Consider the following 24,901-nt stretch of genomic DNA (forward strand, 5'->3'; position numbering starts at 1 on the left):
TTGGACAAGTCAGCTCTCCTCACCTGAGGCACTTCCAAAAGAGGGCTGACTGCTGAGAGCTGGCTTCTGGTAGCAATGCCAGCAGCTGGGGAAAGTCCTTTATTCCTCAAGGTGCATTACAGCACCCACGGCATACAATACTCCTGGGGCTCGTTCTATTTCCAGGAAGTAATCCTATGGATACGCTACCAAATGTTTGAAATGACATAAGTTCGGCATTATTTGTATTAGTAAAATTATGAAATATAAATTATTGGATATCCATATGACAGCACCCTTGGCAATCATTAACAAGAATGAGGCAGCTCTGCACATACTCTTGCAGAATCACAACCGGATACATTAAGTGAGAAAGGGTACGGAACAGAACAGATGAGTATGTGTGGACTTTGAACAGCTAAAGGGATAGACTATTGTTCACTGTCTATTGCCACCCAGTCCCACACCCATCCTTGTCTCCTGCACTATGGGGGCTGAAAGCCTAAATCTATACTTCCCAGATTCTTTTGCCACATGGTTCCAGTTAATTTCTACCAATGGGAGCCATTTATGCAAGAGTTGAAGTTAGGAAGGAGGTAGCAATCATTCTGCTTCTGGTGGTAGTTATGAAAGCTTCCCCAACAGCCTCAGCAGATACAGCAGGTTGGTGGCAATTCCTACGGCATCAGTGGGAGCACAGGCTCTGGGTTCTCCACTGGCCATAGTGGTAGTGACAACAGCAGCAGTGAATGCAGGGCTGTTGTGGCTCTGGATATGATTTTCCCTTTTGAACCATTTGGAATCAATCCTCCCATTAAATTTTCTTCTGAAATATCTATAGTGGTTAATGTTTTTTGAACAAACTGCTATTTATGAAAAACAAAGGAAAATACACATATATGTATATTTGATCATTGCATTTAAAATCTCATCTGAGGGGCGCCTGGGTGGCTCAGTCGGTTAAGCGTCCGACTTCAGCTCAGGTCACGATCTCGCGGTCCGTGAGTTTGAGCCCCGCGTCGGGCTCTGGGCCGATGGCTCAGAGCCTGGAGCCTGCTTCCAATTCTGTGTCTCCCTCTCTCTCTGCCCCTCCCCCATTCATGATCTGTCTCTCTCTGTCTCAAAAATAAATAAACGTTAAAAAAAAAATTAAAAATCTCATCTGACTTTGGCTCAGGTTATGATCTCATGGTTTGTGGGTTCAAGCCCCGCATTGGAGGCTATGCTGACAACACGGAGCCTGCTTGGGATTCTCTCTCTCTCCCTCTCTGTCTCTCTGTCCCTCCTTAACTCATGCTTTTTCTCTCTCTCAAAATAAAAAAAATAAACTTTGGAAAAAAACAGATAGTTGCCCAAGAAACTAGTGGCTAAATGAACTGGTTAATAATGGTTAAAGAAAACAGATTAGTAGGGGCAAGGTTGGAGGTAGACTTTTTATCAGATACCATTTTTTACCTTTTCAATTTTTGGCTATATGTATATATTACCTTTACCCAAAATATAAATAAAAGAGAAAAATAATAAAGGTTCATCTCCTAGTAGGTACATAAATTTCCTGTGAAATATTCCCAACAATAACCACCCAGTTTCTGCTGGAACTCCCCACCTACCCAAGGGGCATGGCCCAGTCATCATTACTCTACTGATTAATAGTTTCTGTTTAGAGCAAGTTGAAATCCATGTTCTTGTAGAATTGTACTATTAGACTGAACTCTAATCCTAGCGAGAGAATCTAGGGTGGTTTTTCAGCACACCTGCACATGAAGCCTGGGTTCAAATTCCTCCTTTATCACTCATTTCAAACAGGGTATTTAACCTTTCTGAGCCTCACTTTCTTCATCTGCCAAATGGGGGAGCCATTCATAGCAGCCATCTCAAAGGGTGGTGGTGAGAATGAAATAAGGTTATGCATGTGAAGTGACTTAACCAACATATCTGGTTATTGCCCTTGACATCTGCACACTGGCAGAAAAATGTAATAGACAGTAGGAGGGCCCCGAAGTCAGGCTGCCTGGGTTCAAAGACAGGATCCTGCCAATTAAAAGTCGGGCAACCTTGAGAAAGCTACTTATTCCCTTTGAGCCTCAGTTTCTGTAAGATGGAGGCAATGACAGTGTCATCCCAACAATGAAAAGCATTCAGCCTTACCTTGCAAGTATTCAACATACAGTAACTTACTATCTCACCTACTCCTTCAGATGACAGATACTCTGCACAGAGCAAATGGGATCCTACCAAAGCCTGCTCTGCCTCTGCACTAAACGTCTCCAGTTCCTTATGCTGGTCCACTTTGCTCAGGGATGTCAGACTCCACTTACACCAATCACTCTCCTCGGAAGGTATTCCATGGAATACCTCCTTATGGTGTGACACCAAAATGGGATCTGTCACTAGAGTCTGACTAGCATAGTATCTGCGTGTGTGTATGTGTGTGCATGCACGTGTGAGTGTGTCACAGAGTGTATTGTGACAGAGACAGGGTGTGCATGTGCCGTGTGTGAAAGAGCGTGTGCGTATGTGCGTATGTGTGCTTATGTACCATCGCCTTCCTGGGTTCTAAATGCTGTACTTTGATAATGTAGCCTGAAGTAGCATCAGGTTTTGGGGGAGCAGCAACCATTAGCTGTAGTTTATTGAGAACCTAATATATGTGCCAGAAACCATGCTAAGTTTGTAATTTACACGGACTCGTTTAATCCACACAAAAACTCTAGGGGGCAGATATTATTATCCTCATTTTTCAGATGAGGAAACATGCATAGAGATGTTATAAATAGAAGGTCAACAACTAAAATACTGTAGAGCTGAGATTCATCTCCAGACAGCTGAGATCCACCCTGAAGCCAGTCTTAACCTCCACTCTATACTTCTTCCACAAATATTAAGAATTTGTTCAAATCTTAGGTCTTTCCTTTCCTCATGTGATTTTAGTAAGCTAAGTCTTTCTAGTCTTGCTCTTCTTCCGCTGAGTCTTTCCATAGGGAAAACTCCATGTTTTCAATATGAAATTTGATTGTATCTAATTTAATATAGCATATTCTCTCTCTCATTCAGCTTCAAGCCATCAGCAAATGTAATTTGATAAGTCTCTATTAAGGAACAGAACAAAGCCAAGGGCACAGCCCTTAAGCAAGCCATTACATGTATTTCTCTCAAGGTGTATCTCTACCAAGTAATCATTTCCTAGTCCGGGTACTGTTCAACCTGTTCCCAACTCACCAATCTGAATTAACATTCAACCTTCATTTCTCTATCTTGTTGATAATTATTTCTTGAAATGTCACATGGCCTTTACAGTTAATCTCTACAGCAAAGGTCCATTCGAAGAAAGGTTGTCCCATAAAGAACTGTGGATGGAAGGCTGACGTGGGTATGCAAAATATATACATGATGGTGTTGAGTGTTTAAACTATTTTAAGAGAAAAATCCCACCTTTGCTTCCATAAGACATTTGAGTTGAGGAAATATATGAAGAGCAGAAGATGAACAGGACTTGAATCAAGAGCCTTTTCTGGGATCCACACACATCCACCTAACCCCATCCCAACTCCTACATCACACAAAGGCAGGACTCAAAGGGAGCCACTGGCATTCGTATGTAAATGTGTGGCTTTGTCCAGCTTCCTTCACTAGAGTCAAGGGCAGATTCTTTACCTTCTCTTGCCTTTCTTTCCATCTGCTAGAGCAGACATTGGCATTCCTTATGCCTTGGTACCTCTATTATCATGGAGGAAAGTCTCACCATTGTAATTGCAGCCTTTCTTTATTAGAAAGGAATGAAACCCACGGCTCTGTCCCATCAAGTCCTAGTCTGCTAATTTCTCAGAACTGAGTCTGTTTGATATTAATCCATTCATCAACCTCATTGCTTAGTCCCACAGAGGGGTAACTTGTACCTGTGGAGAAAAAGACCCTTTGCCTCAAATATAAATAGAGGAGAATTTGACATGCCGGCACCCTGGCTGGAACGTCTCAGACCTTCTGAGGACACTGCTGTGAGGCCCCACAGAGTCAATAGGGCATTCTGGGTAATAGAATGCAACATGATGCAGTCCCCCCTTTGGCCTCCTCAGAGTTTCTTGATTCGTGGCTCTGCAAGAGCTGAGGCAAGCAGTTTTTGAACTGGGGGGAAGAGGGTGGAGAGAAGGGGCGGAGGCTTCCTCTAGGCCAACCACAACTAACTCATTCGCTCTGTCCAGCAAAACCCAGACAGTGCAATTATCTGGTTAATTTGGCCCTTCGTTGGGAGACAGACTTCCAAAATGTGAGGCCAGCTCAGACTAAACAGTGCCTTCCATCCTAAGACTTTTCCCAAGTGCGAGAGGATACATGTGAGATTCCTGGGGGGGTTGCTTATGTGTCCCACCTATTCATCCAGATGAAAAAGGCAAACAATTCAGACTCTAAGATAGGTTTAGGAAGGCATGTCTTTCAGGGAAAAAATGCGCAAATAACCTGCTATTTGGTCGCCTGGCTAATTTCCCTTCCGGCTTCTATGGAGGGGGATGGCTGGAAATCAGGATGACTCTAAATTAGCCAACATTTTCCAGAATGATTGTAGCCTTCATTGATTGGCTGAGTGTCCCCAGAGCCCCTGAGTGAGTTATTCTTAGGGCAATTCTCAATGATGCTCCTGATGACTCCTACTCATAGATTTTGTACCCATAAGTGGGTCTAGGGGCATCACTGAGATAAGTGGGTAAAATTAAAACATGCCTCTGGGGTTTTCACAAATGGGAGGAGACAGGGCTAGCTGAATTGGCAACTGAGCATTTACCAGATGGTTTATGGAAAACCCAGATTTTTGAGAGAAGATTAAGAAACAGTGATTTATCTCCCTTGGAAACTGACAAGCAGCCTGGAATCTGTGGAATCTATCAGTTATTCATTCTGCAAATATTTCTTCAGTTCTAGAATGTGCCAGGCCCTGTGCTACTTAACAAAGAGAGTTCCAAACAGTCATTGTCCCTACACTCATGCAAATAATCCCACACCTAAATATATGGATAAGGGCTAGGAAGGCCAAGTTGGATGTTATGATAGGGAATAACCAGGTTAGCTGATCTAGATCCAGGTGTGAGGGTTCAGAGAAGGAGTCTTTGAGGAAGAGATTTAAAAGTGAACACTTTAAAGAATCTATTTGCTTGTTTAGAAAGATCACTCTGGCTTTAATACTAAAAATAAATGGGAAGTGGGTGAAAAGATAGAATTAGAAGGCTATTGATTAGGTAGACTGGATGAGAGTTGATGATGGTTCAGCCAAGGATCTAGATAGTAAGGATGGAAAGAAGTAGATGGACTGGAGACAGGGTTGTGCAGTCAACAGGTTCTGGTCCCTGAATAGGTGTAGTGGCAGAGGGAGGGGAGGCACCTAGGAGAATGTACAGGCTTCTGGCTAATGTGGAAGGTTAGAGGGTGCCACTCTTTATTGAGAGACGGAACTTGGGAGGACAAGTAGGTTGGGGCTAGGGGAAGATGATGTGTCCTATTTTGAAGTCAACCAAACTAGACTCCTACCATCCCATAACCTGTACTTCCAGCCTCCTTAAAATTGCTCACACTGCTTCCTTCTCATGTACTCTTCATGTTGTCACCTCCACTTGTGGAAATCCTACCCATCCTTTAAGATGCCCTCCAAATACCACCCTCTCCTCAGAGCCAGCCTGACTCCCTCAATTAGTTGTGGTCTCTGCTGCCCATAGCGCCAAATTTGGACCTCTCTTTCTTGGATTTCACTTGTAATGAGGTTCTGTGAAGACTTATCTTGCCTCCCTTCCTAGACCACAAAATTTTGGGGACAGAGCCTCTGTCTCTATATCCTTATTCCCCATGTTAGCTAGCTAGCGTAGTAGACAGACGTTTGACAAATATTTGTTAAGTGAACAAAAATAACCTGCTCTTTGCCATGGAAGGAAAACCAGTAGACATTGGACTGACTTGAAAGCCACAAGATCAAATTGAAATTCAAGTTTAAGGTGTTTTAATACTAAGCCAACTCAAATTGGATGCTCAGAAAGGTTTTCTGTTCCTCCAACACACCAAACTCAAAGAATGCTGAAAATGTCACACCCCTCTATTTTCTTATTGCACTTTTCTGAGTTCATCTTATAGTAGAGACCTTGTCTATCTTATTAACAATTTGTCTTTGATGATGATGATACTATGACGATGATAAATGAATAACATTTACTAAGTGCCCAGTATGTGCCAGGCGCTGTTCCAAGTACTTTTCATGGACTAACTCATTTGATCCTCATAGTCACCCTATGAAATTGGTGCTATTACACCAATGAGTTACACCAATGAAATTGGTGCTGTACAACAATCAGTTGTACAGATAAACAGAGTTGCAAAGAGCTTAAATACTGCTCAACCAAGGGGTGGCACCAGGATTCAAACCTCGACTCTGGCTCCAGAGCCCATGCTCTGATGTGCTCTCCTAAGGCTGAGCACCATGCGTGGCATTTAGTAGGCCCCCAACAAGTGTTCACTGAATGAACGGAAGGAGCCCTAGATCTGGAGACCACAAGTTCTAGTCCTAATTCTGCCACTGACTTCCTATATAGCCTTCAACAAGTCTGTATTTCTTTCCCCATAAAATGAGGTACCTGGATGCTGATATTAACAGTAACAACAAGAGTCAGTATTCATAATTCTAGCCTCTTTTGAGGTTTTAAATCATCTAATCCCAACAACAATGATACAAGAAAATTGAGGCACAGAGCGAGTAAGTCACCTGCCCATTACCTATTAAATGAGAGAGCTGGGATTCAAACCCACTGTGTTCCCTAGTCCAACTGGTTCCAAGGAGATGCCTTGGGGGCCATGGGGAGAATAGGGAAGGCGGAGCAGGATGGAGCAGACAGACTTTTGGGTTCCCCATGCCCATCTAGTCAGAGAACATCTACTTGTCTCTAGTTTGTAGAATGGGCTCCTACTTGAGATTTCCTCTGAAGAAAGGTTATGATGCTAAAAAAAAAACAAAACAAAAAACATTAAACTAAAGAAATGTAATAAAATTCCCAGGTATAAGCCTGGATTTTCTAGTAATCTTGGCTCATGGTAGCCACATAAGATGAGGATCAAGGCTGCTCCTGGGAATGGCTCCTGCTGTGGAAAACATCAGGGCGACAGCACGAAAGACCCAGCTCCAACCTACCTGCTCCACTCGGATTTCAATCTCTCCATTCACCTTCTTTCCATGAAAGTATTTGGCCCTGTTAAAGAGAGGAAGAAAACTACTGAGTAAGGATGCAGACTGCTTTATTATTTTCTCCCTCCTCTCAAAATCCTTACCCCCAGGGGCACATGTCAGACACATTTGTAACTTCATGCTCTTTCCTCCCACCTTGACTACTTTTCTAATTATTTTTCTAATTATTGTCTAATTATTTGTATTTTCTAATTATTTGTATATACTATGATTTTCTAATTATTTGTATATACTATGTGCAAGAGGAGAAAGAATACTGGATGGGAAGATTGGAGACTCAGGTTCTGTTTCTACTTGGCAACCCTGTTTCAATTTTATAATCTGTAGAAGGAAGATAATATCTGTGTGACTTATTTCTAAGGGCTATTTTAAAGATCAAATGAGATACAGAATCCTACAAAAGTAAATAATGCAGAATTATTTTATTATTGTATTGAGTTATACTCTACATACTCCATAAATTATCTATCCATCCACCCATTCCTCCATTTGTCCATCTGTCCAATGAAGCAGCCCTCATCTGTCCTTTTATCCATCCATCCATCCATCCATCCATCCATCCATCCATCCATCCATCCATCATCTTTCCTCTATATCCCTACTTCTATCTTCTCATTATCAGTAAATAGCATCCCATCTACCCATTGCTCAAGGCAGAAACATAGACATCATTCTTGTTACCCCTTTCTCTCTCCCTATCTCCATTGATTCTACATTCTAGTTATTTCCCAAATGTATCCAAATGCCCATTTTTCTCAGTAAGCACCATAATCTTGGCCCCCTTCCTCTCTCTTCTCATATAGACTTTCTTTTCATACTCTTCTTTCATAGTACTTATTAAAATTACAGTTAGTTATAATTGGTAACTGTGTTTAATGCCTGTGTGTCACTAAACTATAACACAACTACTTAGAGTAAGGCACAAATACTCCCAATACCTACCAGAGTGCTTAACACAGAGTAGGAGCTCAATTAATATTTGCTGGATGAATAAATGAGTGGAGATAGATGGGGAAAAAAACCTACTTGTTGAGTATTTACTCTGTGCCAGAAACTGTGCTGTAGGCTTGAGCCTATATAGCCTTTCTCATTTAATGCTTACAACCACCACCATGAAGAAGGCATTATTATTTCCATCCTATAAAAAAGAAAACTGAAACCCAGAGAAACGAAATATTTTGCCTGAGGGACTAGAGTCCTGGACTTCTAATTCCACATCTATGTTTTTGCTCAACCCTGAAAAAAAGCAGCAAATGTTGGGGTACTCTGGGTTTAGATGTCCTCCCACACACAAGGCAAAAGTAATAAAAGTTTCCATTTGCTCTTTTGGATTTTTGGTATGGAGAAACTAATAGTTCTTAGTCACTTGCTGTAAACCGAGCACTGTGTTAAGCATTTCCATAAACCTTTCTGGGGCAGAGACAGCTTTTTGTTCCAATACCCATTCTCCTCTTCCCCACAATAAGAGAGTTTACAGATTGGGACACACACACACACAAGAATGAATATCCTAACTCTCCATTCAGCTAGGGGTGGCCATGTGACTGAGTTCTAATCAATAATTTGTAAGTAGTACATCCAAGAATCTTCTTAGTTTCCTCTATTCTTTTTCCTGGAACATCCATGTTACCATCTATTTTTTCAGCCTTCCATTTGTGAAAAAAAGAATCCTTCCTACAGATTCTCTGACCAAGCTTCAGTCTGTTTGCTTCCAAAGAGTCTCTATCTACACTTAGGCAATGCCAGTGGAGTTCACCTCTTTCCAAGACTGCCCAAATCGCTGACTGATAGCTCTAATATTAAGATAATTTTTTCTTACTAGGTTGACAGGCTTAGACATGCAAAACTTTAGTGGTATAGGAGCTGTTGTTGTGACTTGAAAGGATGGTTTTGTTATCTCTCCCAGACCTGGTGTTTGACAAAATGTGTAGTGAGGCTCATACAAAGGGAACCTTTCCACATAGTTTGTGAATTTTATCACGAATCCTTAAAGGTAGTGTCTGCAAACTTCAGACACTGGGATAAGTCCACCTCTCATATCTGTGGGGGCCTGGGGCAAGAGAACAAACGGACACCTGTGCATCATATGTCTAATATTTACAATTGATAAACAAAGCTAGCAAACATTTAAATAAAACATGCCTGTCTTCCTTCCTTGACAAAGACAACTTCATCATGATCTGGAGGGGTCAGAACTTCAACTTCTTGGAATTGTTAGAGTTCTACCCAGAGCCAGGCGGCATGGGGACTGCCTCCTCTTGGTTCCTACAGTCTTCCCTGATTCTCTTCCCACCCTCCTCTCAATCCTGAATCACCTGGGCTTCTTGTGCAGGCTCATGGATAGCTCAGCCCACAGGCCACACTCCATCTCCTCACTCATTCCCCCATCCACCATTCTTCCTTGGCCATGCCTTCCAAGGATGGACCAGGGAACTGGCCTACACAGGGCATGGAATTGGGCCAGGGTCCCTTTGGGCAAAGAATTCTAGGGTTCTTTGTATCCACTGCATGGTATAAGGGTGCAATTTGTGGGGTCCTGACACAGGGCCCTCCTTTGCTGTCAGAAGGGGTACAGCTAGTCAAGGCTGTGTGGCTCAAGGCAAAGTTCCCCCTAGCTTAGGTTTAAAAGATGTACTAGGTGGGCCTGGGACCTCATAATAGTAACTAATGAGAACAATCACTGGTATACTGGAAAAAGCATGGTTTGGGCAAAGTCTGAGCCACACAACTCACTCACCACATGTTCTAAGCCAAGGTACTTAACCCCTCTAGGACATGGTCTTCTCATTTGTCAAGCGGTGATAACATCTACAGCCAAGCCTGTAGTGATCAATTCACCTCATCCTCTATGCAACAAGGCAACAGAGGGTAGTAGACTCAGGGCAACCACATGGATGGACTCTCAGCTCTACCACTCACTCACTGTGAAACCTTGGGTAACTCACTCAACCTCCATGTGCCTGAGTTTCCACATTTGGGAAGTAGGGTTAGTAACAGTAACTATCTCACAGCATTGTTGTAAAGATTAACTGAGACAAGATGTATAAAGCACTGAGAACAGTTCCTGCACATAGTAAGCTCCAATGTGTACAGCCCAGGGCCTAAAACAGAATCAACAACAACAAAGAAATATTGAGTGTTTTCTCTGTACCCTCATGGAGGTTACGAAACAAATGTGATTCACCTCCTTTTGATCTGTTCCATCAGTGCAATGAGCGATGAGTGATGATGATAATAATAAATAGACATCGTTGGTATATAAGGCCTGCTAGTACCTTCATATCCCTCCTCCTATTAGACCCTACTAGGTAGGGCAGGGATCAGTCCCTATACATTCCAGATGGAGAAGTCCCTGTTCAAAGATACATAAAAACTCTAAGTGGCACCAGTGAGTTAGATCTTGTGCTTCAAGATTTTCAGGATTCAGCAGGACCCTGCTGAAATTGGCCATTTCTCCTCCAGTTTTCTATCCACCTCACAGACACACTCAACTTCCTGCAACTCCCTAGCCATGTCCTACACTTTATACCACTGAGCCTTTGCACCCGCTGTTCTCTCTGCTTAGGATGGCTTCTTGCTCTTCTCTGCCTGACTGCCTCCAAGATCCTCGCTCACCTCCTTTATCAAGTTTTCCTTGAAAGTGCCCCCCTAATGAGGGTGGGTTAGGTGTTCCTCCTTGGGGTTCCCACAGCATCCTGTACTTTACAGGATGCATCAGTCCATGTTGTAATGGCACAGTGTTTGTCTGTACCCTGCCCCAATACACCTAGTCTACGAGCTCCTGGAAACCTGATACTGTGTGTCAGTGCTCAATGAATTCGGAGTCTGGCACAGAGTGCCAGGGCACAAGGCACATGTTTAACGAATGTTTGCTAACTGGGTAAATGAACAGTCTTCCAAGGATAAGCCATAACGTATCCTGTCCTCAAGACACTTTACTGTCATCTACTGGCACACTGTTGTAATACACTTACAAATCTGCACTGATTACAGTGTGGGGTCGTTGTACAGTGTCCAACCTGAATGACTGGAAGCCCTCAACTCGATTCTAACCAGAACCCAGAGCACTTTATACCATACGAATACCACCCAAGCAGCTCTAGCCTTCACAAGGCCTCACCTTCCCAGGAAAAACACTTGTTTTGCCCATCTCTGGAATGTTTACTGCAGAGCCTGGCAGACGGACTTGGGCTGAAGCTGAGGGTCAGGCAGTCCATCCCCCTGCCTGGCTGGGAGTCAGAAGTCTGTCTCCTGACAGGCCACACAGACTGCTGCCTCCTTGCCGGGGGCTCATTCAGGCTTGAGCTGCCTCTGAACAGTTCTGTCTGGCAGAGGGAAGGGTAGGGATGGTCTGGAATTCTAGATGCCTTGGGGGCTGGGATTGCTGCCTTTGTAACTGCGTGGCTGTTTGACCTCAGGCAAAACGGACGGCCTCACTGTGCCCGAAGGCTGTCTCCCAAATGCAGACTTCTTCCTAATGCCCCAATATGTTTATTCTTATAATGAGCTCCTGAATATCCCAGCCAATCACTCAAGGCCTTGGCCTTGGGAAGAGGGTGGGGGAAACTCTTGATTCCAGGAAGCTTCCTTCTCTGTGGGTGGTCTCATATTTTACTGCCACATCAGAGGCACCAGGAAGGAGAATATTATAAAACCAACGCTGCCTGGGGTGGGAAATCCCAAGTTTGGGGAGGCGGGATGTGGTGTGTGAATGAGATTTATGAGGAGCGGGTACTCAGTTCTTTCATGGCGACAGCAGGGGCAGAAGGAAGAGGAGAATTAGCACAAACAGGATCCACCTGTGTCCAAGCGACACCCTCCTAATAAATGTGTCTGGGATGTAGAGTCAATGTGGCTGGGCCTTGGCTATGTCCTTCCCAGGGAGGAGGGGTCAGGAATGTTCTGTCTCAGGCACAGCCCTCTTCCCACAGGTCCCCCCTGTAGGAGGAGGGAGGGAGGGCAGGGATGCAGGGATCTGGCCCAGGAGAGTCTCATGTTTCTGATGCAACATATTGGTTGCTTATTTGTGGCCTGGACTTAAGCAGGGGGAGATGGGCTATGGATCATGCAGGAAATCATTGAAGGTAGACAGGCTCAGGGCTTTCCCAGTCAGCAAGATGAGAATCACATGGCATGCCCGTTGGATGGAGGTGTGGCAAAAGCAGGACCTTTGAATACAGAGGTCCAATTCAGAGATCCATTCTAGCTCCATTACTTACTTGAAAAAAATAACTAACCTGCCTGGCCCCTTCCCACTGCCAGCGGGGACCCTCCAATGGTGGGGCAGCCTCTCCATACCACCTTGCAATTAGGCAACTCCAGTGAGTTAGGGAGGGGAGGGATCCTCTGAGGATGACAAGGCCCCTTGCACCCATACAGGGATCTCTACAGGTAAGAAACTAGAGCCCCAAGTCACTGGATATGACAAATGGCCCCTCATTGGCTTCTGACAGCAATAGAAAAGGAGATTTTCATGAGTAGGTCTGGTCACTATTCACTCCCTTATTTAACCACCATTTCCTGGGCCTCATAGAGACCAGGCACCCTATTAGGCATAAGAGGAAAGGTCGCTCCACAAGTGCCTGCTCTTGTGGAGCTCACATGCTCCCAGAAAAGTCAGAAGACTAACCAGGTGAAAAAGAAATGGTAAGAATAAAATGCACAAATGCACAAATGGTAAGAATAAAATGCACAATGGATGATAAGATGTGAAGAGCAGGGGAGATCTGACTCAGGTTGGTCAGGGAAGCCTTCTTCAAAAGACGCTTAACACATATTTATTGATCAACTACTATGGGCCAGAGCCTATAGGCTCCAAGGAAGTAAGTATGAAGAAAACATAGTCCTTGGCCTCAGGGAGCTTACTACCTAACAGGAGGGAGAGACTCATAAATGGACAATGACCACACAGGGCACCAGCCCAAAGATCCAGGTCAGCCCACAGAAGGGACACCCAACCTAGTCTAAGGGTCAGGAGCCACTTCCTTGGTAAAGTGGCCCAGGTCATCCACTAACCAATCCAGTATTTGGAGCCTATTCTTTGCCAAGGCCAAAGGCTACAAAGATGACTGTGAGAGGCTCTGGATGTGTGTGTATGTGTGAAAGGCACAGACAAGGGCAAATGAGTTGGGCCGATGCTGGGGGTACTCAGGGAGGGGACAAACCTTCCTGGGGCATGTCCTAAATGTGCAGGAAAAATGAGTAGCAGGCATGGTACAGAAGACCTAGATTTGAGTTGGAAGCTGGGGTACCTGCTACACGATTTTGAACAAGCCGTTACCTTCTCATCTGTAGAACAGGGATAGGAAGATCTACCCTCAGGTTAGCATAAGGATGCAGATTTGAAGGACTCTGGGAACCTGCCAAAAACGTGCTAGCAAGTATGCTACTCCCTGGTGGGCTGTGAGGGTGGAACTTCACCTCTCCAGGTAAAGAGGTAGATGGGCACTGCTAGCATTGGAGACAGATTCAGGTCCTGTCTAGCTCTATTTATTTCCTTGTACTGCCTCAGACAGACATTGACCTTCCCAAGCCCCAGTTTCATTTGTAAGTGCCCATGAATGATATCCTGACACATGGCAGATGTTTAATGTCCCTCTTTCTCTCCTGACCTTCACCAGGATGGGAAGAGGGCTGAAGTCTGTTGGGTGTGTCCCTGGGGAAGTGACATGTCATTTTCTCTCTCCAAGAGGAGGAGGAAGGTGGCAGTATCTTCCTTGCTCTAAATGAAACTCCTGCTTCATGTTTAGCCTAATGGAAACCTGCCTGGACTTCTCCATGGGATCTCCTCTTCCTCCCCAGTATAGGCCTTTAGGGTACACAAAGTCATCAGCCACCCACTCATCATGACTGCAGAAATAGGGCTAGAATGTCATCTCAGTCCTTACCCCTCTCCTTGCCAAAGACACTACACTGTGTCACCTTCATTCCTACATATATTTGAAAGTCCACAATCTTTATTACACAAAGAGAATTAGTCAACATTTAGAAGGCTAAGCCATTCCCCACCCCCATCCCCTGCAAACATTTAATGAGCATCTGCTAAGAGCCCAAGCTGGGGAAATGCCCATGGAAAGGTAATACACTGAAAGATAATTCATACCAAGGTACAAGTGACTAATATCTGATCATTCCAGAAAAGGGTATAAGAAAAGATGGTATAAGGAGGATGAGAAGGGGACCATGAGAATATTGAGTGTTTGATTTAGAAAGGGGGAGCTGGGGGTTAGGGGGCAGAGGTGCCTGGGTGGTTCAGTTGGTTAAGGGTCCAACTCTTGATTTCAGCTCAGGTCATGATCCCATGATCCTGGAACCCCACATGGGATGGAGCCCCAGGTTGTGGGATGGAAAGATTCTCTCTCTCCCTCTGCCTCTGTCCCCCATATGCACACTCTCTTCCTCTCTAAAACAAATAGAAAAATTTAAGTCCAAAAATAAGACTGTGGACTTCATGAAGTTTACTAGTTGGCAACTTCTGATAAAGAAGATAGGAGTCAGGATAAATATGTATTCTAGCTCTTCTGGGTCTGTTTCCCAGCTAGACTGTATGTACCATAATGGCAGGAGGGCTGTTTTGTTTAGTGCAATACTACGGTCTAGCGCAGTGCTGGGCACATAGGGGACCTTGGATAGATGGGTGGATGGATAGAAACATGCATGCTCATACGAGGTATGAGGACTTTCAAGGTGTGAAGGGCAGGGCACAGAAGGAAAAGGCTGAAAGAAGTTATTTTTCATCCATTCTTCCCTCCTTCACTCCCATCCATCCACTTATTTACCCTTCCTTCCTTCCTTCCTTCCTTCCTTCCTTCCTTCCTTCCTTCCTTCCTTCCTTCCTTCCCATCCATCCACCCATCCATCCATCCATCCATCCATCCAATCACTTATTCATGCATGCATGCGTCTATCCATCCACCCATCTACCCAAGGTCCCCTATGTGCCCAGCACTGCGCTAGACCCGAAGTATTGCACTAAACAAAACAGCCCTCCTGCCATTGTAGTATATACAGTCTCTCTGGGAAACAGACCCAGAAGAGGAACTAGAATACATATTTATCCTGACTCCTATCTTCTTTACCAGAAGTTGCCAACTGGTAAACTTCATGAAGTCCACAGTCTTATTTTTGGACTTAAATTGACTACTTACAATAGAAGATTCATATAAAAAATTCAGATTTCTGGCTGTCCTTGGAAAATCAATGACTTAGCAACACCAGGCCCTTATTCCTGCATGGTGACAACTAGGTAAGTGAACTGAAGCTGCAGCCTTCAGAGGGGACATCATTTCTTACACCCAACACAGTCCCCATGGTTCTGTCATTTTGTTGAAGCTGAAACCAAGTGGCAAACACCATTTGTCATAAATCATGTGCTGTTGTTTTCCTTACAGCAGGGAAATATTTCTCTATGCCTGTGCCTTTTCCTACCACCTGCCCCTTCACTCACAGACCATCTTGTCTCCTGTGAGCAGCTGCACAGGCAACCCCTAATTTAACTAATTCCATTCTGAAGATGGCAATCAGCTCAGTGCAAATTTTCAGGAAACCCATACCCTTACCCTTCCTGAAGATCCAGGGTGAGCGGTCAGGAAAATGGACACAAAGCACCATTTTCTCTCTTGCCATCACAGATAGCCTCCCTCCTGCCAAGGAAACATGTCCTAGGCAGGCTTCCACAGGCCCCAGGAGAAGAGACGTTCTGTAATGAGGCTGGCATCTGCCCAGTGACCTGCCTCCGCCAGGGCAAGGCTGTAACCAGGTGGGGTGAAGTCTGTAGACTCAAGCACTGGAACAGCTATTGCTAAGAAAGTCATGGCATCTCAGGGACTCCATGAAAGGTCATTCAGAGGACCTGGGTGAGAAAACCACGTTTTGGAGGAAGAAGAGAAACTCACAAGGTAAACAGTTGAATTCTTCAGAGAAAAGCAAGGCAAAGTCAGAGAAGTGACTGAGACATAAAGTCATAGAGTAAAAAACAAAAAGCTTTAAGCTCAAGACTCCTGCGAGGGCTTATAAGCCAACCTCTTTATAGTAGGAGCCTCTTCTGCCTCATTGCTTCCAAGTGGCCAGCCCAGTTGTGCTTGAACACCTGCAAGTGATGGGGAGATCATTCCCTCACTAGGAAGCCCATTTGATCTTTGGATGACTTTCCATTCTACATATTGAGCTGAAATAGATCTCCTGCTTAGTTGGCCCCACTGTTCCCAGGTCTTGTCTTGTAATGAAAGAAGTCTTGTAACTCAATGGTTTCTAAGTTTGGCTCATCATCATTAAAAACAAAAACAAACAAACAAACAAAAACAATTTCCCAAGCTCTACTTTGGATATTCTGAGTCAGTAGTTCTAAGGGCACTCTGCAGTGTCGCCTGTCCTGCACCCATCTGAATTTCCAGTAATAGCACCTCCATTTGCATTTGCACTGATGGAACCAAGCAGCTCTCTTGCACGGGGTCTTGGTGGAACTGTCCCAGGACATACTGTGGAACCAGCCAGGTTTGTGTTTCCCCAAGATTTGGATTTGTCAGCAAAGAGGCACATGGCTGGGAGGAAACACGAGCTGGCTTCTCTAGAGAAGGCTGCCTACACAAGTCCCAGCCTCCTAGATCCCAGGGGAGCCCTGGGTCCCAGCCTCTCTGAGACTTGAGTCTTCATATTCTCTTTTGATTCTGTGAGCCTCCACATCCAAAACATCCCCATTTTGCCTAAGTCTGCCAAAGTCTATTCCTTTTTCTTGCAAACAAAGAACTCTATCTAACACAGAAGGTGTAGGGTGGTTCCTGGGAATCTGAATGTTGTTCTGATAGAAACGGTCTTTGGGGGAACATGATCTTAATCCATCATCATTTGACTTATGAGAAAAACGAGGCCCAAAGAGAAAAGTGGCTCCACTATGATCCCATAGCATCAACAGAGAAGGAAGGAATCTGGAAGAAACGGCATCTATCAGATTTCTCCCCACATTCCCTTCTGCTCAAAGACATTTCCCCCAGATTTTCTAGCCAGTTTCAGAGGGTGAAGACTCTACCAGAGCGAGAGACAGCTCTTCACTGTTTTCCCCCTCCCTCTCTCTCTCCCTGAAAGAGCTGGGTAGGAAGCAGCAGGGGCACCAGGCCTCAGGATTGGACAGCAGGAAGACCTCACGGAAAGAGGTCAGCACTTGAAAAATTCCTCAAGTCAAAGGGCTTGGGGCTTGGGTGCCACACAAGGCCCTCACTGTGTGCGTACATTGTCTCCCTGATAAAAGGGGCCGGGCCTGGGAAAACGGAGCCTGTCTCCAGGAGACTAGGCAGGCTGCTGGGGAATGCCCAAGGCCCCTCCCCTCCCCCAGGCACCAGGGCCAGGGAAGCAAGGGGGAGGGGCAGGAGTGCAGGGCAGGTGCCCAGAATGGGAGGGGTGAGTCTGAGTCCAGACATCCAGAGCCACTCTAGGTGCTATTGGGTGGCCTGTGTGAATTGGTGAATGAAGTGAGGAGGAAGGCGACATTAGGCCTTTCCTTTCTTCCTCTCCCTTCCATCCCTGTGTTTCCCCATAGGAAACAGCCAAGGCTTGCCTTGTTCAAGGAGAGGTTTGGGGGTAGAGGAAGTGGTGGGGCCAGATGTGAAGATTTTGTTTCCCAGAGCCAAGTCTCTCCAACAGAAAGGTGTGTGTCTCAGCTGTGAGACCCCCGAGCAACTCTAGGAGGAGGGGACCAGTTCAGGCCTCCATCTTGTCATCTTCACAGTAGAGTTCTGCCAGCTTACCAGCATCCAGACACCCCTCCTCCAGGCCTTCTGGAAGACAGCCCTCAAGCATATCCAGCTGAACTGAGAAGCATGCCAAGTGGCTTCCTTCCCCTGGCTTCCAGCACTATTATATTCATCAGCAATTAGTAATTGCAATTAATTGTTAATACAGTTACCATTTCAGTGCCTGTTATGACAAGCTAAGCCCTGTCCCAGCCCCACCCGTGCCATCATCTCTAATCTTGGCAAGGACCCTTCGCAAAAGATATACCATGATTCTGCCTCACAGGCAGGAATGTGAGGTTCAGAGGTCAGACCTCCCAAGGTCATGTAAGTGAGAGGGAGAAGAGACCTGGGCAGTCTGCCTTGAGACTGCCTACTAGTTTTATTTCCTCTCTGCTGGTGACTGACAACTCTCAGTCCTTGTCACAGGCAGGGAAAGCTGAGAATGGGGTCAACTGAGGGGCCTCTTTTGGTTCTCTGACCAGGAAGCAAGAGTGCAAAGACCGGCCTCTCACTTGGGCCCATGTTAGCAGGCTCAGATGGTGGCAACTGTCTCTCGTTGCCATCCTCCATAAGTAGTGTATCTAGATAAAGACGGGTCACCCAGTTCAATTCGAATTTGGGATAAACAACCAACAATTTGATAGTATAAATCTATACCAAATATTGCAGGGGATAAATTGATTGCTTATCCAAGTATTAACTGAGTGGAATCCAGCAACCCTGCCCCAAAGCCACTGCCGGTGAGGGCAGCTCGGTGTTCAAATACCCCTGTAGGTGACACAGTAGGAAGCAGAATGTCCTGGTCACCATGGGGCCAATTAGGCCCACTGCAAGGCTTTGAGGGGCCTGCCAACATGCCCTGAAGTCCTCATGCCTTCAGTCAAAGCAGCCGGAAGCAGTTCAGCTCCTCAAGTGGAGGCTGGAGCCTCAGAGTTACCAGCTGAACAATGAGGGGTGGGGGGTGGGGAGGGAGCTCGGGCAAAGCATGGGCGTCAGGTACTCTTCCTGAATTCCAGGGCAATTTACTATTTTCTGAGAAAGACTCTCCCCGAGGGCATCCTCGATCCTGAACTCTCCCTTAATAATAAGATCAGCCTTTGGCAAGAGCATCTATTTGTTTGTTAATTAAATCATCCGTGTTTCCTATCTTACCTTGTGCCAGGTGCTGTGCTGGCCTCTGAGGATACGGTGTTCAAGCAAAGGAGGCCTAAACTCCACCCTCCTGGAGCCTATGCTCTAGCACAGGACCACAGCACAGGCAAAGAAACCATACACATGGAAAAACGCCTGTAAGGGAGAGGAACAGCGTGTTCTCACTGGAGCCTTGGAACATTCCTGTGAGCTCACTGGTATGGTGACAGTGGTGGCATTATGGTCCCCACTTTACAGATGAGGACACTGAGGCTCAGAAAGGTAAGGTGGCTTGGCCAAGAGCTGGTAAGCAGCAGAGCTGGGACTTCAACCCCAACCTGCCACCAGCCAGCCCTGAGTTCTCTGCATTTTACTTTCCTTCCCATTTTAACTCTCTTAGGAAACATGTCTGACATGTGTTAGGAAATCACATATTTAATATCAAAACACAGGGGGAAAGAGCAGAAAACATCCTGTTGGAGCCTGAAACTGAGGAAAATAGCCCAGAGGCAACTTCTGTGAAGGATCCAATTCCCAAACCTGAGACCAGGAGTGTCTGGATGGCTACAGGAACCCCCTTTCCTCCTGGCATCTTCTCGTTCCAGCTGCCCACAGGGCTCCAGCAGGGTGGGGCCGCCTGGCTTGAGGTGGGGCACTTTCCTCTGAGGGTGAGGTCACCGGGATCCTGTGCTTGGCTGCAGTGCTGTTACATGGAGTCCTGCCACCCTGTCTCCTCCCACTGCTCTCAGACACGGGGTGTGTGTGGGTGTGTGTGCATGTGTGACCCTCTCTTGAGCAGGCTCTGCCGGCCAATGCCCTCACACACAGCACTGGAGGGCTTGTACTCAGGTGGGAAAAATGATGAGAGAACAGGGTGTCCAGAATGGCCTGAGCTGGATTCCCAGATGCCACTGACATCTGTTTCGATTTTGGGCTCGCGGCCTCCGTTTTCCTTACGTATAAAATGAGAGCAGTGAAAGTACTCCATCCAGTTGTTGGGAGGACTGACTTAGAGCATCTATGGAAACCTTTTTGGTGGTACAAAGTACACAAGTGTTTGCCACATGACAATGATGAAGACATGACCCCAACCCCAAAGAGCTCATGGTTTATTCATCTGTGTGTTTATTCGTTTTTTGACCAAGATTTTTCAGCATCTATCTCTTGCCAAACACTGAAGTCCTGTGCAGGGGTCAGCAGGAGCTGTGGCTCCATCAGAAATGCCTTTTAACAAGTACCAACCTAGCCACCCACCCGTTTTTGGTTCTCTGAGCAGGGGCCTGTGTTCTGTGTTCTGCTTCCTCACCTGTACAATTGCCCTCCAGGCCAAACAGGAAGTGCCTACGACCAGAGCTATGTTGGCAAGTGATTAGACCAGAGCTGTGTTGGCAAATGATTAATAACCAGCTCTCTGGGGAGAACTGAAAGCCCTATTTTGCAGCATTTGCCAATTTCCATGGTGTAAATGCTCTCATGTGGCCACTGTGACTTTCTGTTGGATTGAGTATGAAAGGGGAAAAAGAGGATTTCAGAATGTCACTCAAGTCACTCCTTAAGTGTCACTGTCACCATCCTCATCCGTCATTACTAATAACTCATCACCTCCAAAGTTACTCATTCAATCAACAGACATTTCCTAACAAACTACCTGCCCCGTTGTAGGTGTTGGGATACAAAGACACCATCTGGGAGTGGGACAGGTGGGGTGGTCGTAGGAGGGACACAAATTATTATACAACATTTCTTGGTGAATCTAGAAATGCACAAGGTGCTTGGATGGGTACCACTGACCATTATTGAGTAGGACAGCATAGCCTGATACACTCCAGGCTGGAAGGATAGTAGCAGAGGGGTGTTTCAAATCAAGAATACCTTTTCATTTCCTCCCCAACAAATAAAAGAAGAAAGAAACGCAGGGAAGGGTGGAGAATAGAAGGGAAGGTAACAATAGATCATTGTTGAAATGGAATAGCAGACATTCTGGGAACAAGGCCATGGGTGAGGTAAGAGGGGAGGAGAGCCAGAGTTCCACAGGCCATTGGAGGGAGAGATTGGGGGCAAAGGCTTAGCCGCTTCTATCCCCCTCACCCCAACACCCTGCTCCTCAACCCCATCCAGCCTCTGGAGATTTTGTAGGTAAAACCATGAGCAGGGAGGTACACTCAATCCAAGCATGATTATGAGCAATGTTTTTTTTGGTCACACTCAATGTTTTGATTTTGAAATCAAAACTGGAATTCTGGTATATTCTGTGGGCAATAATAAAACTTTGTGCCAACTTTTTTTTAGACAATCTCAAATAGCAGCCTTACAGTTATCCTCACATACTGGAAAATAAAGAGCCAAGATTTTACACATAGGTGAGTAAAAACAGACACCCCTCGACTGCATGTATTATACTGCTGAGTCCTAACGTAAGGTGACTTTCAGGCCCCGTTATGCTCATTAAAAGTTATCCTCATTGGACTGGAGTGGGGGCAATGGTATGCTAATTGAACATTTACTGTGTGTTAAACACCAAAGATATAAGGAAGAACAAGACACAGGCCTTGTTCTGGCACAAGAGACAGCCACCTGCTAACCAATGATCATACAGTGTGAAACTACTATAGCACCATGAAATACACTTTACGTTATATAAAGGAGGTGGTTGTTAGCAACGTTGGCAGGGTCAAGGGTGTCAGGGAAGACTTCACAAAAGAGGTGACACCTGAGCAGGCTTTTAAGGATGAATGGAAATTGGACAAGTGAATGAGATAGGGAAGGGCATTCCAGGTAGCAGGAAGCAGAATGTGCTAAGGCAAATGTGTTTGAGAACCATAGGTTGTTTTTTTGTAAAGCAGGAAGTGGAGCTGGAGACAGAACTAGAGGGAGGCAGGCAAGCTGATGAATGAATCTGAACTTGAGGACAATGATGCAGCAACAGAGGGTTATAATAGGGGATGAACGGTGGGAGCAAACCGATCAGGTCTGTGTTTCACAAAATGACCCTTTGATGGTAACATGGAAGGTAACCAGGGGGTCAAGACTAGAGGTCTGGGACCAGTGAGGCTGCTGGAAAATTCTAGGCAAGAGAAAGAGTGTACAGGCAATAAGGCTGAAGAATACTGAGCCTGAGATTCATTTATTTTATTTCTCCTTTCCCTTGGTTCTTGTGGTTCTTCAAGATTGATTGGTCTCCCCTCATCCCAGAGGATAGCACCAACTTGAGTTCAGACCTGTTACTGAACTGGGCTTTATGGAGGCTGGCCCAAAGTTCCCCAAACACCACTGCTGTAGCTGGGCTCACCTCCATGGCCAATCCCAAAAGGTGGTAGGATCTTACAAAGCTCAGCCATGAGTTGTTTTTCCCAGCAAAGGTGGCTTTGGGGCCCTCTATTTCTCCTCAGAGGATGAGAAGTCCTTCTCCCTGGGTCACTCGGCAGGTAACAGATAGTCCTTGGGGGACCCAGGCTGGTTCAGAGAGTCTGCAAGCTGGCCTCTGCCAGGAGGGGGAGCGTGGGGGCTTCCTGCAAACTCCCTCAGCACAAGGAAACTTGATTCTGCAGGAAGGCCCAAGACCCAGAATGGGAAGACAGAGGATGTGGGACTGAGAACAGAGAAAAGGGAGCAGCATTGTTCCTGGTGGGTTCACTCTCAGTCCAGACAGTGGCTATCTCCCCCTTCATTATCATCTCAAAGGGGGGTAAAAAAGGGGCCCTGTGAGCTGGCTTCTCCCCTTTAACAACTTCTTCCTCTCAGGAGACAGTTTGCACAATGGAGGAGGGGCCGGGTGGGGGCTGACCCAGGCAGCCCACACTCTGCCAAAGCTGCCCGGGACAGTGGGGCTGGCCCGCCACCTGCTGGCCACTCCTGGTGGCGGGGAACAAACATCTTTCGGAACTCTGCAGGGACAGACTGGGATTTCCCAGGCAGCCAGCATCAATCTGGAGAAAGCTGGGAATGTATTAAGATTCAGAGAGGTTAGGAAGCTGAAGAAGAATCTAGGATGGAGTTCTGCAGAAGCTGATGTGTCCGCAGGCAGGAAGTCCCCATCACAAACATCCAGTGGATGCAGAACCAGTTTCCAGGAAAGTTAATGTGCCTCAGTTTCTCCATTCTCCCCTTTTTTACTCACTGAAGGGCAAGAGAAATACTGCTGTTTGGAGACCTAATTAAAGTGTGGGTATAAGAGGCATGATTGTCACAGACTGGGAGACACTCCTCTGGCCAAAATCATGCCCCCCATCAGCATACACAGCCTAAAATTCACACATTCACACGTGGTCTTCAGATTAGAGAGATGGAAACCAAGTCAAATTTAAATGTTACTTGGATGGGTGAAATAGGTGATGGGGATTAAGGAATGCACTTGTCATGATGCACAGGATGATGTATGGAATTGTTGAATCACTATGTTGTACACCTGAAACTAACATAACACAGTATGTTAACTAACTGGAATTAAAATAAAGACTTAAAATAATAAACGTTACTTGGGTGAGGCCATTGCATTTTGGCCTCGTTCACTGTCCCCGCACACCATACTACTACATACCACATGGGCACCGGGAGGACAGAGATGAATTAATAAGACCCAACCTTATTACTCAGGAGCTAACAGGCACAAGTGACCAATAGAAAACTGCACAATAGGATAAATCCTAATCCACTCTGCCCATTATTGGGGATGAAGAGATTAAATAAACATGATTATGAGGGGCTGCCATCAAGATGATTAATGTTGCATAGGTCACAAAAGTCTGCAATAGTAACACACACGTAAGTAGCATCTACTGTCTACCAGACACATCCTAAGCACTTTTATATTAACTCAGATTTTAACCCAATTACATGCATTAACTCTACTAGGTAGGTACTATTTTATTCCCATTTAGGTACAGTAACTTGCAAAGGTCGTTTGGCTACCATGGGGTACAAATGGGATGTGAACCTAGACAACTTAGCTCTGAAGTCTGTGTTCCTCATCATTGTATGGTGCTGTCATTTATCAGCTCACCCTCCAGACAGAAAGCAACTTTCTTGATAAATAGGTTTTTAAATAACCCCTGACCATTGCCATATCATGGCAAACCCTGGCTGAGGCCGAGGAAACATGGTCAGCACGGTACGGTCAAAACCAAGGTCAAGTATGGGGATGAAAAGAAACAAGAAGACTGCAAAGGCCATGCAGGCATTTTGATTAGTGGGCAGACAAGCAGCAGGGTTGCACAGGCAGCAGTGCCTGGAAGCAAAATCTCTGCAGAAATCAACCACTAAATTCAGAACCTAAAGATGCTGCTTTACATAAGCGCATAAACAGATAAACAAGGCTTCATGAGGAGCGGCTTCAAGCAAGCAGCAACACTGAAGATAATGCAGACTGGATCAAAACAGAGGCCATGCCCGTGATCTCACCTTGCTTAAGATGAACTAACTTTTTAGCAGGAAACTAAAGACTGCTGTCTACACCTGCTGAACATGCTTCCATGTTGACTGTACTGAATATCATACACTATAAATATCCCCCATTCCAAAGTACAGGGTCAGTCATTCCCAACCTGAGTTAACTTCTCAAGTGAATGTGAGTGTGCACATGCATGTTTGAATAACAGAGCCTGTGACATGCTCGGTGAACTGAATGCATTAACTTATTCACCTAAGACCTATTTACCAGGTGCCTATGATGTGCCTACTACGTGGCAGCCTTTGAAGACACACGCATGCAACCTTGCTCTCCAGCCCCATGACCATTTATGAGTCCACTGTCAGAACCACCCTGGATGGAGTGCTTCCAGGTCTCCACACCTGGCATTATTTTCTAGACTGCAAATTCCATGTCCCCAACTAGGACTGATAATATTTAGCACCC

The 24,901-nt window shown here is 45.6% G+C and overlaps 1 protein-coding gene across 7 annotated transcripts in view; it reads right to left on the bottom strand.

Moving 5' to 3' along the window:
* SYN3 (synapsin III) overlaps positions 1-24,901 on the bottom strand; it is a 461,325-nt gene that overhangs the window by 394,340 nt on the left and 42,084 nt on the right. For all 7 annotated transcript variants that reach the window (XR_006205084.1, XM_042947629.1, XM_042947630.1 and 4 more), the window contains exon 3: positions 7,139-7,196. Coding sequence is in view for 6 of the 7 variants with exons in the window: in XM_042947629.1 (XP_042803563.1) it covers positions 7,139-7,196 (58 nt within the window). In the remaining variant the exon portion in view is untranslated. The remainder of the gene's footprint in view (positions 1-7,138; positions 7,197-24,901) is intronic.

This window comes from Panthera leo, chromosome B4 (genome assembly GCF_018350215.1).
Source record: "Panthera leo isolate Ple1 chromosome B4, P.leo_Ple1_pat1.1, whole genome shotgun sequence".
Classification (NCBI taxonomy): Eukaryota; Metazoa; Chordata; class Mammalia; order Carnivora; family Felidae; genus Panthera; species Panthera leo.